The following is a 15,443-nucleotide window of genomic DNA, read 5'->3' on the forward strand; positions in this document are numbered from 1 at the left end:
TACTATATAGAGTGTCCAAATCACAGTAATAGTGTCCAAATCACAGTACTATAGGGTGTCCAAATCACAGTACTATAGAGTGTCCAAATCACAGTACTATAGAGTGTCCAAATCACAGTACTATAGAGTGTCCAAATCACAGTACTATAGAGTGTCCAAATCACATTACTATAGAGTGTGAAAATCACAGTACTATAGGGTGTCCAAATCACAGTACTATAGGGTGTCCAGATCACAGTACTATAGGGTGTCCAAATCACAGTACTATAGAGTTTCCAAATCACAGTACTATAGAGTGTCCAAATCACAGTACTATAGAGTGTCCAAATAACAGTACTATAGAGTGTCCAAATCACAGTACTATAGAGGGTCCAAATCACAGTACTATAGGGTGTCCAAATAACAGTACTATAGAGTGTCCAAATCACAGTACTATAGAGTGTCCAAATCACAGTAATATAGAGTGTCCAAATCACAGTACTATAGGGTGTCCAAATCACAGTACTATAGTTTCCAAATCACAGTACTATAGAATGTCCAAATCACAGTACTATAGGGTGTCCAAATCACAGTACTATAGAGTGTCCAAATCACAGTACTATAGGGTGTCCAAATCACAGTACTATAGAGGGTCCAAATCACAGTACTATAGAGGGTCCAAATCACAGTACTATAGGGTGTCCAAATCACAGTACTATAGGGTGTCCAAATCACAGTACTATAGAGTTTCCAAATCACAGTACTATAGGGTGTCCAAATCACAGTACTATAGAGTGTCCAGATGACAGTACTATAGGGTGTCCAAATCACAGTACTATAGAGTTTCCAAATCACAGTACTATAGAGTGTCCAAATCACAGTACTATAGAGTGTCCAAATAACAGTACTATAGAGTGTCCAAATCACAGTACTATAGAGGGTCCAAATCACAGTACTATAAGGTGTCCAAATAACAGTACTATAGAGTGTCCAAATCACAGTGCTATAGAGTGTCCAAATCACAGTAATATAGAGTGTCCAAATCACAGTACTATAGGGTGTCCAAATCGCAGTACTATAGAGTTTCCAAATCACAGTACTATAGAATGTCCAAATCACAGTACTATAGGGTGTCCAAATCACAGTACTATAGAGTGTCCAAATCACAGTACTATAGGGTGTCCAAATCACAGTACTATAGAGTGTCCAAATCACAGTACTATAGAGGGTCCAAATCACAGTACTATAGAGGGTCCAAATCACAGTACTATAGGGTGTCCAAATCACAGTACTATAGGGTGTCCAAATCACAGTACTATAGAGTTTCCAAATCACAGTACTATAGGGTGTCCAAATCACAGTACTATAGAGTGTCCAAATCACAGTACTATAGGGTGTCCAAATCACAGTACTATAGAGGGTCCAAATCACAGTACTATAGAGGGTCCAAATCACAGTACTATAGGGTGTCCAAATCACAGTACTATAGGGTGTCCAAATCACAGTACTATAGAGTGTCCAAATCACAGTACTATAGAGGGTCCAAATCACAGTACTATAGAGTGTCCAAATCACAGTACTATAGAGTGTCCAAATCACAGTACTATAGAGTGTCCAAATCACAGTACTATAGAGTGTCCAAATCCCAGTACTATAGAGTGTCCAAATCCCAGTACTATAGCGTGTCCAAATCACAGTACTATAGGGTGTCCAAATCACAGTACTATAGGGTGTCCAAATCACAGTACTATAGAGTGTCCAAATCACAGTACTATAGTGTCCAAATCACAGTACTATAGAGTGTCCAAATCACAGTACTATAGAGTGTCCAAATAACAGTACTATAGAGTGTCCAAATCACAGTACTATAGAGGGTCCAAATCACAGTACTATAGGGTGTCCAAATAACAGTACTATAGAGTGTCCAAATCACAGTACTATAGAGTGTCCAAATCACAGTAATATAGAGTGTCCAAATCACAGTACTATAGGGTGTCCAAATCACAGTACTATAGAGTTTCCAAATCACAGTACTATAGAATGTCCAAATCACAGTACTATAGGGTGTCCAAATCACAGTACTATAGAGTGTCCAAATCACAGTACTATAGGGTGTCCAAATCACAGTACTATAGAGGGTCCAAATCACAGTACTATAGGGTGTCCAAATCACAGTACTATAGAGGGTCCAAATCACAGTACTATAGAGGGTCCAAATCACAGTACTATAGGGTGTCCAAATCACAGTACTATAGGGTGTCCAAATCACAGTACTATAGAGTTTCCAAATCACAGTACTATAGGGTGTCCAAATCACAGTACTATAGAGTGTCCAAATCACAGTACTATAGATTGTCCAAATCACAGTACTACAGACTGTCCAAATCACAGTACTATAGAGTGTCCAAATCACAGTACTATAGAGTGTCCAAATCACAGTACTAAAGAGTGTCCAAATCACAGTACTATAGAGTGTCCAAATCACAGTACTATAGAGTGTCCAAATCACAGTAATATAGAGTGTCCAAATCACAGTAATATAGAGTGTCCAAATCACAGTACTATAGATTGTCCAAATCACTACTACAGACTGTCCAAATCACAGTACTATAGAGTGTCCAAATCACAGTACTATAGAGTGTCCAAATCACAGTACTATAGAGTGTCCAAATCACAGTACTATAGAGTGTCCAAATCACAGTAATATAGAGTGTCCAAATCACAGTACTATAGAGTGTCCAAATCACAGTACTATAGAGGGTCCAAATCACAGTACTATAGAGTGTCCAAATCACAGTACTATAGAGTGTCCAAATCACAGTAATATAGAGTGTCCAAATCACAGTACTATAGAGTGTCCAAATCACAGTACTATAGAGTGTCCAAATCACAGTACTATAGAGTGTCCAAATCCCAGTACTATAGAGTGTCCAAATCACAGTACTATAGATTGTCCAAATCACAGTACTACAGACTGTCCAAATCACAGTACTATAGAGTGTCCAAATCACAGTACTATAGAGTGTCCAAATCACAGTACTAAAGAGTGTCCATATCACAGTACTATAGAGTGTCCAAATCACAGTACTATAGAGTGTCCAAATCACAGTAATATAGAGTGTCCAAATCACAGTAATATAGTGTCCAAATCACAGTACTATAGATTGTCCAAATCACAGTACTACAGACTGTCCAAATCACAGTACTATAGAGTGTCCAAATCACAGTACTATAGAGTGTCCAAATCACAGTAATATAGAGTGTCCAAATCACAGTACTATAGAGTGTCCAAATCACAGTACTATAGAGGGTCCAAATCACAGTACTATAGAGTGTCCAAATCACAGTAATATAGAGTGTCCAAATCACAGTACTATAGAGTGTCCAAATCACAGTAATATAGAGTGTCCAAATCACAGTAATATAGAGTGTCCAAATCACAGTACTATAGAGTGTCCAAATCACAGTACTATAGGGTGTCCAAATCACAGTACTATAGAGTGTCCAAATAACAGTACTATAGAGTGTCCAAATCACAGTACTATAGTGTATCCAAATCACAGTACTATAGAGTGTCCAAATCACAGTACTATAGTGTATCCAAATCACAGTACTATAGAGTGTCCAAATCACAGTACTATAGAGTGTCCAAATCACAGTACTATAGAGGGTCCAAATCACAGTAATATAGAGTGTCCAAATCACAGTAATATAGAGTGTCCAAATCACAGTACTATAGAGTGTCCAAATCACAGTACTATAGAGGGTCCAAATCACAGTACTATAGAGTGTCCAAATCACAGTACTATAGAGTGTCCAAATCACAGTAATATAGAGTGTCCAAATCACAGTACTATAGAGTGTCCAAATCACAGTACTATAGAGGGTCCAAATCACAGTACTATAGAGTGTCCAAATCACAGTAATATAGAGTGTCCAAATCACAGTAATATAGAGTGTCCAAATCACAGTACTATAGAGTGTCCAAATCACAGTAATATAGAGTGTCCAAATCACAGTACTATAGAGTGTCCAAATCACAGTACTATAGAGTGTCCAAATCACAGTACTATAGAGTGTCCAAATCCCAGTACTATAGAGTGTCCAAATCACAGTACTATAGAGTGTCCAAATCACAGTACTATAGAGTGTCCAAATCACAGTACTATAGAGTGTCCAAATCCCAGTACTATAGAGTGTCCAAATCACAGTACTATAGGGTGTGCAAAGCACAATACTATAAAGTGCGGAATAACAGTGCCATACTGTGCTCAAATAATCAAGAGTTTGATCCCCCAGAGGAAGCACAGACTGGCATTAGAGAACAGAGGATTCTCCGGAATGGCTGCCATGTACGACCACTGATGGCTGCATCTTGTCCTGACAAAATCATCTTTTTGTTGGGCTCATGTTTGCCGGACTCCCGGAGTCTTTGGTGTTATACTCATTCCAACAGTATTTCCTAGATCCATGCAGCCCTCCAGCACCCAATTCAACATCTACTCCTGTAAGATAAGGCATATCCCAATATAGGAGAAACCCAAGACCCCCAAGATTCCCACGAGGCTCGACAAGCCATCTCGCGACCACTGCACAAGCAGTGACCTATCTGAGCAGCAAAGAGATAACTGAGCATTTGTGACTTGTCGATAGACCTATTTCTAGACAAAAGCTGAATTTTTTAGCTTTTGCCTCAGAGTTTCACTTTAACGACCCCATACGAGGAGCCAAAGGAGGAGAAGAATAGGTAAGTGCTGCATTATTCATCTACTTGGCCAATGAAAGACATTATAAGGTGTTTTTGGAGGAGGTGACCTTTCCATGTCTGCATGCTTCATTTCTATGAATGACGTGTCTTGCGAGGAGGTGAAGGGTGACATTAAAGATTTATTTCTGATTTTCAGCTGGTGTCAGTGGCTTCTCATGTCTACAGGTCCTTCTCAAAAAATTAGCATATAGTGTTAAATTTCATTATTTACCATTATGTAATGATTTCAATTAAACTTTCATATATTATAGATTCATTATCCACCAACTGAAATTTGTCAGGTCTTTTATTGTTTTAATACTGATGATTTTGGCATACAACTCCTGATAACCCAAAAAACCTGTCTCAATAAATTAGCATATTTCACCCGTCCAATCAAATAAAAGTGTTTTTTAATAACAAACAAAAAAAACATCAAATAATAATGTTCAGTTATGCACTCAATACTTGGTCGGGAATCCTTTGGCAGAAATGACTGCTTCAATGCGGCGTGGCATGGAGGCAATCAGCCTGTGACACTGCTGAGATGTTATGGAGGCCCAGGATGCTTCAATAGCGGCCTTAAGCTCATCCAGAGTGTTGGGTCTTGCGTCTCTCAACTTTCTCTTCACAATATCCCACAGATTCTCTATGGGGTTCAGGTCAGGAGAGTTGGGAGGCCAATTGAGCACAGTAATACCATGGTCAGTAAACCATTTACCAGTGGTTTTGGCACTGTGAGCAGGTGCCAGGTCGTGCTGAAAAATGAAATCTTCATCTCCATAAAGCATTTCAGCTGATGGAAGCATGAAGTGCTCCAAAATCTCCTGATAGCTAGCTGCATTGACCCTGCCCTTGATGAAACACAGTGGACCAACACCAGCAGCTGACATAGCACCCCACACCATCACTGACTGTGGGTACTTGACACTGGACTTCAGGCATTTTGGCATTTCCTTCTCCCCAGTCTTCCTCCAGACTCTGGCACCTTGATTTCCGAATGACATGCAAAACTTAGCAACAGTCCAGTGCTGCTTCTCTGTAGCCCAGGTCAGGCACTTCTGCCGCTGTTTATGGTTCAAAAGTGGCTTTACCTGGGGAATGCGGCACCTGTAGCCCATTTCCTGTGCACGGTGGCTCTGGATGTTTCCACACCAGACTCAGTCCACTGCTTCCTCAGGTTCCCCAAGGTCTGGAATCGGTCCTTCTCCACAATCTTCCTCAGGGTCCGGTCACCTCTTCTCGTTGTACAGCATTTTCTGCCACATTGTTTCCTTCCAACAGACTTACCATTGAGGTGCCTTGATACAGCACTCTGGGAACAGCCTATTTGTTGAGAAATTTCTTTCTGGGTCTTACCCTCTTGCTTGAGGGTGTCAATGATGGCCTTCTTGACATCTGTCAGGTCGCTAGTCTTACCCATGATGGGGGTTTTGAGTAATGAACCAGTCAGGGAGTTTTTAAAAGCCTCAGGTATCTTTTGCATGTGTTTAGAGTTAATTAGTTGATTCAGAAGATTAGGGTAATAGGTCGTTTAGAGAACCTTTTCTTGATATGCTAATTTATTGAGACATGTTTTTTGGGTTATCAGGAGTTGTATGCCAAAATCATCAGTATTAAAACAATAAAAGACCTGACAAATTTCAGTTGGTGGATAATGAATCTATAATATATGAAAGTTTAATTGTAATCATTACATTATGGTAAATAATGAAATTTAACACTATATGCTAATTTTTTGAGAAGGACCTGTATTATACCCCATAGTGAAATATATAAGAAATATTCAGATCGAGGTATATGGATTTTCTAAGGTCATATATATATTTTGCTGCTTCAGAAATAAACTTTGAAAATCCAAAATCCGATGTCTTCCCAAGTGATGGAGGAGCCTTGGAGGAGCCCGCAGACTATTTCTCACCTTGGCACTTATAGTTATTTTCTTAACATGGGATAATAATATCATGGTCATTTCCAAAGTCCAGTGTCTGGGGTCACTAGATCTGTTTTCAGGCTCATGTGAAGCCAATAATCCCTGGAGATCAGACAGAACGGACCTGAGAAACGGTCAAAAGTCGAAAATGGGTAGAGCGATTAGCAACAAGTGTAATTATTCTTCCTTAGTCATTAAATGATCAGTTACATGGATGTCCCACAGGACGACCTGAAAAGCACCTCAAGATTTAGGACCCACGATCAGGAATAGTAGCGTTTTAGGCGCAGCTACATTACAAGCACAGTGGATGGGATTTCTATTAATTCTGTGTTCACTGTGCTCCTTTTTAATGCTGCGTAAAATGATCTGCGACGTGGGTTTCTGAGCCGCAGCACGTTAATTTCTGTATTGGAGATGCTTGTCTCCTCTGTGAACTTTCCCGCCTCAATAGACTGTCATTAGATGCAGTAAATCCTAAAATAGTCCTAAAAGACAAGTGCGTATGTGGAACGCAAGGAAAATACGCTTTGTCCAAAACACTACTATTCCTGACGGTGGGCACTTACCTTACGGGCGAGGGCTCCAGAACGGATGTCTCCCTGATCCTACCTGTGGAGCCACTATAATGCAATCTGGAGACCCATGGCGCATTATCCCGCATCCCAGCTTCATTTGTGAATGAATCAGATGTAATTAGGAAATTGGGGTCAACTATAGTCAATTGTGCCAGTCTGAGGGGAAAAGCTTTAAGAAGTAAGCGATCCATGGCTGGAGTTATCGTCTTTGATCTTTGAAGCAGCAGATTACCTTGTTGTAAATATTTGGAAGGTTTTAGTGAACCGAATGTTTGTATGGTGAGCCCTAGAATGGGCACCGAGTTTTAGAAGCAGGGAGGTTCTTAGGGGGTAAAAGCCAGTCTGGGGGTCCATATGGTCAAAGAAGAAGGATAGCGCTGGAGCATGTAGTACAGAAGAGACCAGTAGATGCCAACTTTACATGACTAAGCTCTTTCCTAGATGATTATTAACCTCTCACTACCAGGGATATAATGTATGAACCTCTAAACCATCCTAAACTAGTGGAAGCCGTCATGAGAATAAACAAAATATCCTTCAAGAGGACCTGTTCTCCTGAATCTGGCGATGTTTTTCTTTCCTTCCTGCTCTTCTCTGTTCCTGAGATATGGCCTCTTCTTCCCTAAGTACAAATCAAGACTTTTTAAGCCAAGTGGATGTGGTCATCAACTCTTCTGTCAGCGTCTTCTTGATGACCTTGCCCATTTGTCTAACAAGACTAGATTTATATACATGGAAGAACGGGTAATATCTCAGAAATGGAGAGTTTCAGGGACAGAAGAAAAATATCATCAGATTCAGGAGAACAGTAACATTTACAACAGTAAAAAACCCTTTATATATCTGTGTGTTTTTTTCCCACATGACAAGTCATCTTTAAATCCCACTAAGCCACACAGGATTAAAATGTATTAACCTCTGAACCTACACCACCAGGAATAATATCTATACTCCCATAACCAATCCAGACATCCAAGGAAATTATCATTCTTTCCTAAACCACCCTAGACCATCAGGAACACCGATTTCTTATGTCATCCTTAAAAGTGGAGCAATAAAGCCACAGCTGAGTAATTTCAGAGCTGTCGTCAAAGAATCTCGATAAAAAGATGAAACTAAAACAATTTCGGCGGGCATTGCTCATCATCTCTCTCCAGTGTGGTCAGTCCACCCTGACAGTTTAGATTGATGCTCCAAAAATGTGTCTTGTTATTTGGCCTAGACTTGTGTGGTCCTAGTGAAAATTGTAATTTAAGGTCCGTACAAGAGACTCGCCGGTAAGTCTTTGCACACCGAGACAAATTATTTGTTTTGGAAGTCAGTCATTCTACCAAAAGCTTTAAACAAGGGTCAGACGGATCTTGTGAGACCCCAGGGTCCATGCTTCTATTTTGGCAAGACGGATGTCCTAAGGTAACCCTACAGCATTATGACCTAGCATTGACACCCTCCATGTTGATTCTACAGAAAGATGTTTACAACTTAAAACCTTCTTGTAAATTCATGAATTAAATTTCATGCTTATTTGGATTTGATGGGAGCTTCATGATTTCGTCATGAAAAATAATTGTTTTGGGATAATCTGTTGTTCTTTCAATTGACTTCGTTGTGACTTGTAGAGGTGAATCAAGGAACAAGCAAACTAAAACATTCAAGAAAAGTACCGTGCCAAGAATATCAGCTGCCAGACTGGAGCTGTGCCTTCAACTTACACAGTTTGACATGCCAGGGCCTGAACGCCCAACGTACGATATATGTCAACAAATATGACAACTACATTCCCTATACGCTCTGCCTCATGTATGGAGCAGTGCATCAGTTCTACGGGAGCACTCCAGCTGAAAAATTTTATCTGAAAATATCTTGAAAGACAAAGATAATTTCACAGAAATCAGAAGATTGTGGAGGTGAAGAACTGCACAAGAATTCAGAATGTTTTTGAAAAGCAAAATCAGATGGAAAGTTGCCCATGTAGTGTAAAATTTGGATTACAAAATTTTTGCTATCCTTGATGCTGGGTAGTGAAGAAATATTATATTAACCAGTAAAGGATCTCTGGGTTCACTGGAAAAGTTCATTGAGTTGAAAGAAATGGATGAAGACCAGTAGAAAAATGGAACGTCCTGCCATTGAGCAGCATAAAGACAGAAATAGAAAGCAAGATAATGGCAGTTGCTTTTTGCTGCCTAAAGTGGAAAGGTGTCATGGGTCTCCCAAAAAGATTAAATAGGAAAATAAAGCAATGGACAAAAATAAAATGATCAAAAACCTCACTGCCTAGAGCAGGGGTCCCAACTTGTAGCTCGGGAGCCACATGTGTCTCGCGGTCCCATGAACTGTGGCTCGCGGCTGTCTGCCAGCTTGGTGCATTAGCTTCAGATTTTGTGTAAACTGGTATGAAGAGCACATGTCTTTGGTTATGATCATACCTGTAATGGGGGCTTTGGTTGCCACTACTGTGGGGGCTGGATGTGGCTCCTGACCCTCTTGCAGAGCTGAATGTGGCTCTCAAGGTTAGAAAGGTTGGGACCACTGGCCTAGAATGTGCGCCCTTTATTGTCATTCTGCAGAAATGTTCCGTAGAAGGTTCACGCTACATAAGACTTTATTTTTCTGGTCAAACAGAAACGAGATGGGCGAATTAATTTGATGCCAATCGAAATTGTGTCAAATATTTACAACAGTTGATGAAACTGAAAAATTCAAACAATTTACAATTTTATTTGTGCAAATTACCAAAAATGCCTGCTGCCATTTTACACATTTTACCACAGAAGGCGCAAATAACTTCAGGCGTGGCAGGCCGAGCTTTCCCATAATACCTTGCATCTATCACATTACAGACAATCAGGGGGGACTAACATAGTCTGTATAAAGGCAGGGAATGCAGCAGTCATTTTTGGTGAATCTGGATAGCAAGAGGATGTCACAGCTCACAGTTTAGTGGAACAGGACTGGTGGAACCACTGTGCTTTGGTCCCATAAGAGCCTGGAGGGGCATGACTAGGTGAGTACCTGACTCTACTATAGTCCATGATAGTGGTTTTAGGCTTGGCTCCCAACGGACACCAAGTGCTACTCCAGGACAGACCTCAAATGCACGTCAGCTGACCCCCAAGGGATAGGACCTGGAACTGCTTTGTTGGAGAGTACAGCTGATACAGGCAGGCATGGCAGGAACACGGGTAGCACAGATGCAAATTGGTACAGCTGGTGTACAGATAGGCACTGGCAGGTGCGGACTGGTCAGGCTGTTATACAGATTGGCAATGCAGGTGCAGGTAGGTCTGGCTGATATACAGATTGGCACAGCTGGTCCAGGCGGGTCCGGCAGATATACAGATTGGCATAGCAAATGCAGGCAGGTCCAGTCTGAGATAGAGACTGTCACGGCAGGTGCAGGCGGGACCAGCTGATGTACAGACTGGCTCAACATGTGCAGGTGGGACCGGCCGACATACAGACTGGCACGGAAGGTGCGAGCAGGTCCAGCTGATATACAGTTTGGCATGGCTAGTGAAGGTGGATTCAGCTGAAATACAAACTAACAAGGCAGATACTGGCACGGAGGTTAGGGGCGGATAGATACTAGATGAACTAGTGGGAACTAACGGACACGGACTTGAGAATTAGAAAGCATGTTGGTGAACTATCTAACAACGTTGCGCCGGTGGAGGTGCCTTAAATGATAAGCGTCTCCCAGGCATCGGTGCGAGCGACCCCTTTAAGAAATAGGGAGCGTGCCCTAAGCACAGTGCCCGGGGATCTGTATGACATTTGCATACCCTGGGCAGCAGCCAAGGAGGAAGTAGTGCTGGTCGGGGGCCGCCTTGGTGAGTGAGTTGAAGTCCCTGCTGGGGGAGAGAGGCTGCGTGCAGGGAAACCGGCACTATATTTAGCCATAGAGATAGAGAGAGAAACCATAAAGCACTGAAAAAACTCTACAGATAGTGTGTGACAGTTCAACAGTGAAGAACGGCTACCATTCATTTATCCATAGTCAAATATATTGATGTCACCTTGTTGTTACTTAGGCAGTGTTTGTACTAAAGAGTGTTTGTGTGTTAGATTAGTCTAATATAGGGTAGTTGGAGTACTTGAGATTCATGCTGAATTAATTCACTGCATACAAATTTTATCACCAAAATTTGCCGAAATTGGAGAATACAGATTTCAAAACACTGGCTCTACTTGGTAATCCAGTTCGAAACTCATCCCAAAGAAGAGCATGAGGAACAACTATAACCCCTTCCCCTAACACGTACCTATGACAATCAGCTCTACAACCACTTCATAATAGAGTTCGCTGCTGATATTCTCCACTAGACAGTGATACATATCTGCGTCCGAGAGGCTGACATTGCGCAATATCAGCGTCAGGTCTCCAGAGGCAGGTTGACCCCGGAAAGCTGTCCTTCCACTATACTCAGGATTCTGCGGCTCCTTATCCTCCTTCCCGTTCTTCAGTTCCAATACAGTCGTGACATAAAGTGAACGGAACCAGCGCACCTTCAACCCAGAGAGACCCTGCGCAGATGACAAGGAGCACGGCAAGAAGGTATCTGACCCTACTTCTGCTACTTGCTTTGTGTCCTGGGTCTGTAGATGAAATTCACCTAGAAGAGACAGAAAAATGAATTAGATAAATTGTACATGTGATAAATCTAGTACAAAGTTCCACTCCTAATAGTGTCCATCTCATTGGAATGCACAAAAAATGCACAGATGTGTGGCTTATAGCTCCTGGGGTACAATGAAAAATCAGTAATGGTTCCCTCAAACTACTATTAACTACTAATAAAACAAAAGGATTGGGAGACAAATATCTTTCCTATCATCCTATACACTTGCATGCTTAGCATTCCTTGAAAAAAAAGTAAAGCATTTATATATCCAACTTTTGATAGTTCTTTCCCCAAACATCTGCCAATGGGAGAGTCTACAGACCCAACACACATTATATGGTCAGCTTTCACAAGCAATTTTGGCCACCAGGAGTTTTCCCATGGACAGGAGATGCTTTCACATCTCCCATTTAAAGTGGTCGCCGTCATGAGATTTCTATAAGAGCAAAAGGACACCTCTTTCCTGTAGTAGCTTCTCGCATCAGCTGCTAGTGTCACGAGTGTGTCACGTCCTCCTGGGAGATCTGGGGTTAGCCGATCTTTGCGTACTGTGAATCACAGGTCTTCCATTTAGCCAGCTTGTTTTGTTCCTCATATTAAATGGACTTCCTTTCCTTTGGCGCTGAAGAGGATAATGACTATTTGTATGCTGGTTAGAGAGAAGCAGCTACTGACCTGCTTGCTTTGTCTCTCTATAAAACCTGACCAGACTGTCTCATCCCTGAGCTGTGAAAGTTTTACTTCCTGGCTTGCTGGATTTGGAGTACTGAAGTTGGGATTCATAGTTGCTGCTGGAGATTGTTTGCTGTTTTTGGATGAATGCTTTTTCCATTATCCTATTCCCATTTGGTTTGTACCTTCCTATTCTTCCTTTTGTTTCTTGATAACCTTATTGAGTGTTTTTGTATGCAAGTTGCTTTTTGTTTTCCCTGTTTGTCTTATGTACATATACACTAACATATCTGTCCCAGGCCTCCTGGGGGATGGGACAGCTTAGGACATTAACAGGAGCATAGTAAGGTCGGAGACTCTTGCTTCTCTACCTTTAAGAGTACCCCCGGGACAGGGATAGTTAGGGTCCCAGTTCCAGGAACAGTTTGAGGCCTCCCCCTTCCTTACCAAAGACTGTCACATCGTGACAGTTAGTCAGTAGTCAGACCTGGCATTTTTGGGATTGTTGAAAGTCCAACCCACTAAGAGTCCATGGAAGACATGAAAACACAGAACTATAATGACTTAGCATATTAGAAAACACTCTTCCAAAATGGTCCAGTTGACCACATCAACTAAAGGTGGCATTATCCTTGTGATCCTCGATCTTTTGCTTGCCGACCATCTCATGTTAGCGTTACACATTCATCTGACATTTTCCTGGATTCCTGGACTGAGAATTATCAGGTTATAACATTAGATAATGACGAGTTTGACGGCAGAGGAGTCACCAGCGGCCGAATACTGTGTACATGATCATATCTTCTGACAGTGGGATGAGATAAAGTGTCATTTCTGCTTCCAGCACATTATGAGTACGATCATGCTGCGAGCCCAGAGCTCCGTACTGAGCTGTCAGCCTCCCCTGCTGTCCCTGCTCTCTCCATGGCAGCGGGACGTCTACCTAGAAGAATATACAAGACCATTTACAGCCAAAAAGCAGGGCATAAATGTAACATGATCTTAATGCCTGAAAGCCAGAGCCACTTCATCGGTTTTCAGATTATTATTATTTTGTATATTTTTTGGCTGTGGCTGTCAGAGTTTGATGGGCGTTGAAGTTCTACAGCAAGTGAAGATCTGCTGGTTGGGAACTATGGTTGCACTACACTTTTATGAATTTATACCCTCTAAGGGTCCCTGTTTTGATGGAACTCTACTCTTGACCTAAATCTGCCCATATTTGCTTGGATGTCAAATTTCCTCGGTTATACAATAATATGATTGGGGTGAAGGGTGGGGGCTTCTGAATCCTATAAAAATGGAGAATGAAGATCAAATGTTTTACAAATCAGAAGACCCCCAACAATAAGGTACAAAGTCTCCAGACCAACTCTTGCTACAGACCAGGAATGTCATTGGGTGTAAGCTCTGTGTTTCTGCTGAAGATGAGGTCTCTGCTCAGATTGACCACATCAGGACACCCATGATAAGGCTGGACGTAACTGACAAAAAAAAAGAGAGGACTAGATGCTCCTCAATGAAGATGGAGCAAACCAATCGAGGAAGGGAAAAAAGAAGCATTGCAAGATGATGTGCACACTCGTAGATATATTATAAAAATACTGCAATTTTTATTAACATGAGAAAGTGGAGGGGGTGGACTTACATATAAAAATCAAGTAAAAACTGGTCAAAGCCCAGATCTTATAGCTTCATAAATAGCAATACATCATCACTAATAATTATAATAATGATAATAATAATAATAATTGCTCCAAGACAGCCTCAATAACATACAGGTGGGATGGGAAGAAATACAACAATGTGGATACACATGCAAAACTTGGAGTGGTAAATTCAATAATACAATTGTATCTCACAAAAGGATGAATAATATCACATGAGACCAATCCCAAACCTAAACATGACAAATCCAAACTCACACACGTGTGATGGTAAATGTACAGTTAGGATGTTGGAGGTGCCCTAGTAATGCATGTGGAGAACGAAGAAAAGCAGGCAGCACTGGGATAAAGGCACTGGGACAAATAGGGGAATGATAGCCTATGTCCTGAAAGTGCCAAAGTGCAAAAGAATAGGCATGAACAATATACCTACTGACACCCAGGTAGCAAGCAAAGGAGGAGAAGAAGAGCAAGGAAGCATGTAAGGATGAGCGGCATAGCCCCTCATCCTTACATGCTTCCTTGCGCCTCTCCTTTTCTCATGATAATAAAAATTGCAGTATTTTTATAATATATATGCAGCGCCCCAGAGTCCTGGTCGTTGCAGTACTGTCGATCCGCCACTTAGGGGAGTGATGGTACGTCTGATTGCACTAAAGGAGTTCACCTGATCAGGTATCGCAGACACACACTACACCTCACACTCTGGCCACCAGGGGGGGTGGTTCTATCTATTAGACCACTCCTCACACTTGGGTAAAACTGGGGGTTGGACAGGAAGTCAGGGAGAAAGGAGCTGGGAAGAGCTCGAGAGAGGACCTGTCAGAGGTGGGATCCTGGCAGAGCCCTAGTGAACAGAAAGAACGTTACGGAGCCGTGCCTGTGCTTACAGCGGCAGTCTCCTAGGAAAGGACAAGAAGCGAGGGGTATTGTGAAGGAGTGAGAAACGGGAATACAGCGCAGAGGTGATAGGACCAGAAGGAGTCGTGCTGTAAGATCGAGGCAACATCCTTCTGAGGCGCAAAGTCGGTGGCCGGAACGCCGAGAAAGTAAGAGACTCTAAGCATTACTACAAACCACGGCAGGACAGCCAATTATAGGTTGGCTGTCTCACTTAAACACCTAAGCAGACAACGGAGGCAGCTGTGGGAGAGGGGCGACTCTAGGGTCCCGGAAGAACTCCAGGCCTACCCCGTCATACGGGTGCGTCCTAACCATATCATCTGGGGGACGGAGAGAACG

At 41.9% G+C, this 15,443-nt stretch overlaps 1 protein-coding gene across 2 annotated transcripts in view; it reads right to left on the reverse strand.

The window, feature by feature from the left end:
• Positions 1 to 15,443, reverse strand: part of LOC143806195 (butyrophilin subfamily 2 member A2-like) — a 64,696-nt gene that overhangs the window by 11,358 nt on the left and 37,895 nt on the right. For both annotated transcript variants that reach the window (XR_013221408.1, XM_077286309.1), the window contains exon 2: positions 11,503 to 11,853. Coding sequence is in view for 1 of the 2 variants with exons in the window: in XM_077286309.1 (XP_077142424.1) it covers positions 11,503 to 11,853 (351 nt within the window). In the remaining variant the exon portion in view is untranslated. The remainder of the gene's footprint in view (positions 1 to 11,502; positions 11,854 to 15,443) is intronic.

Source organism: Ranitomeya variabilis, chromosome 2 (assembly GCF_051348905.1).
Source record: "Ranitomeya variabilis isolate aRanVar5 chromosome 2, aRanVar5.hap1, whole genome shotgun sequence".
Lineage (NCBI taxonomy): Eukaryota > Metazoa > Chordata > Amphibia > Anura > Dendrobatidae > Ranitomeya > Ranitomeya variabilis.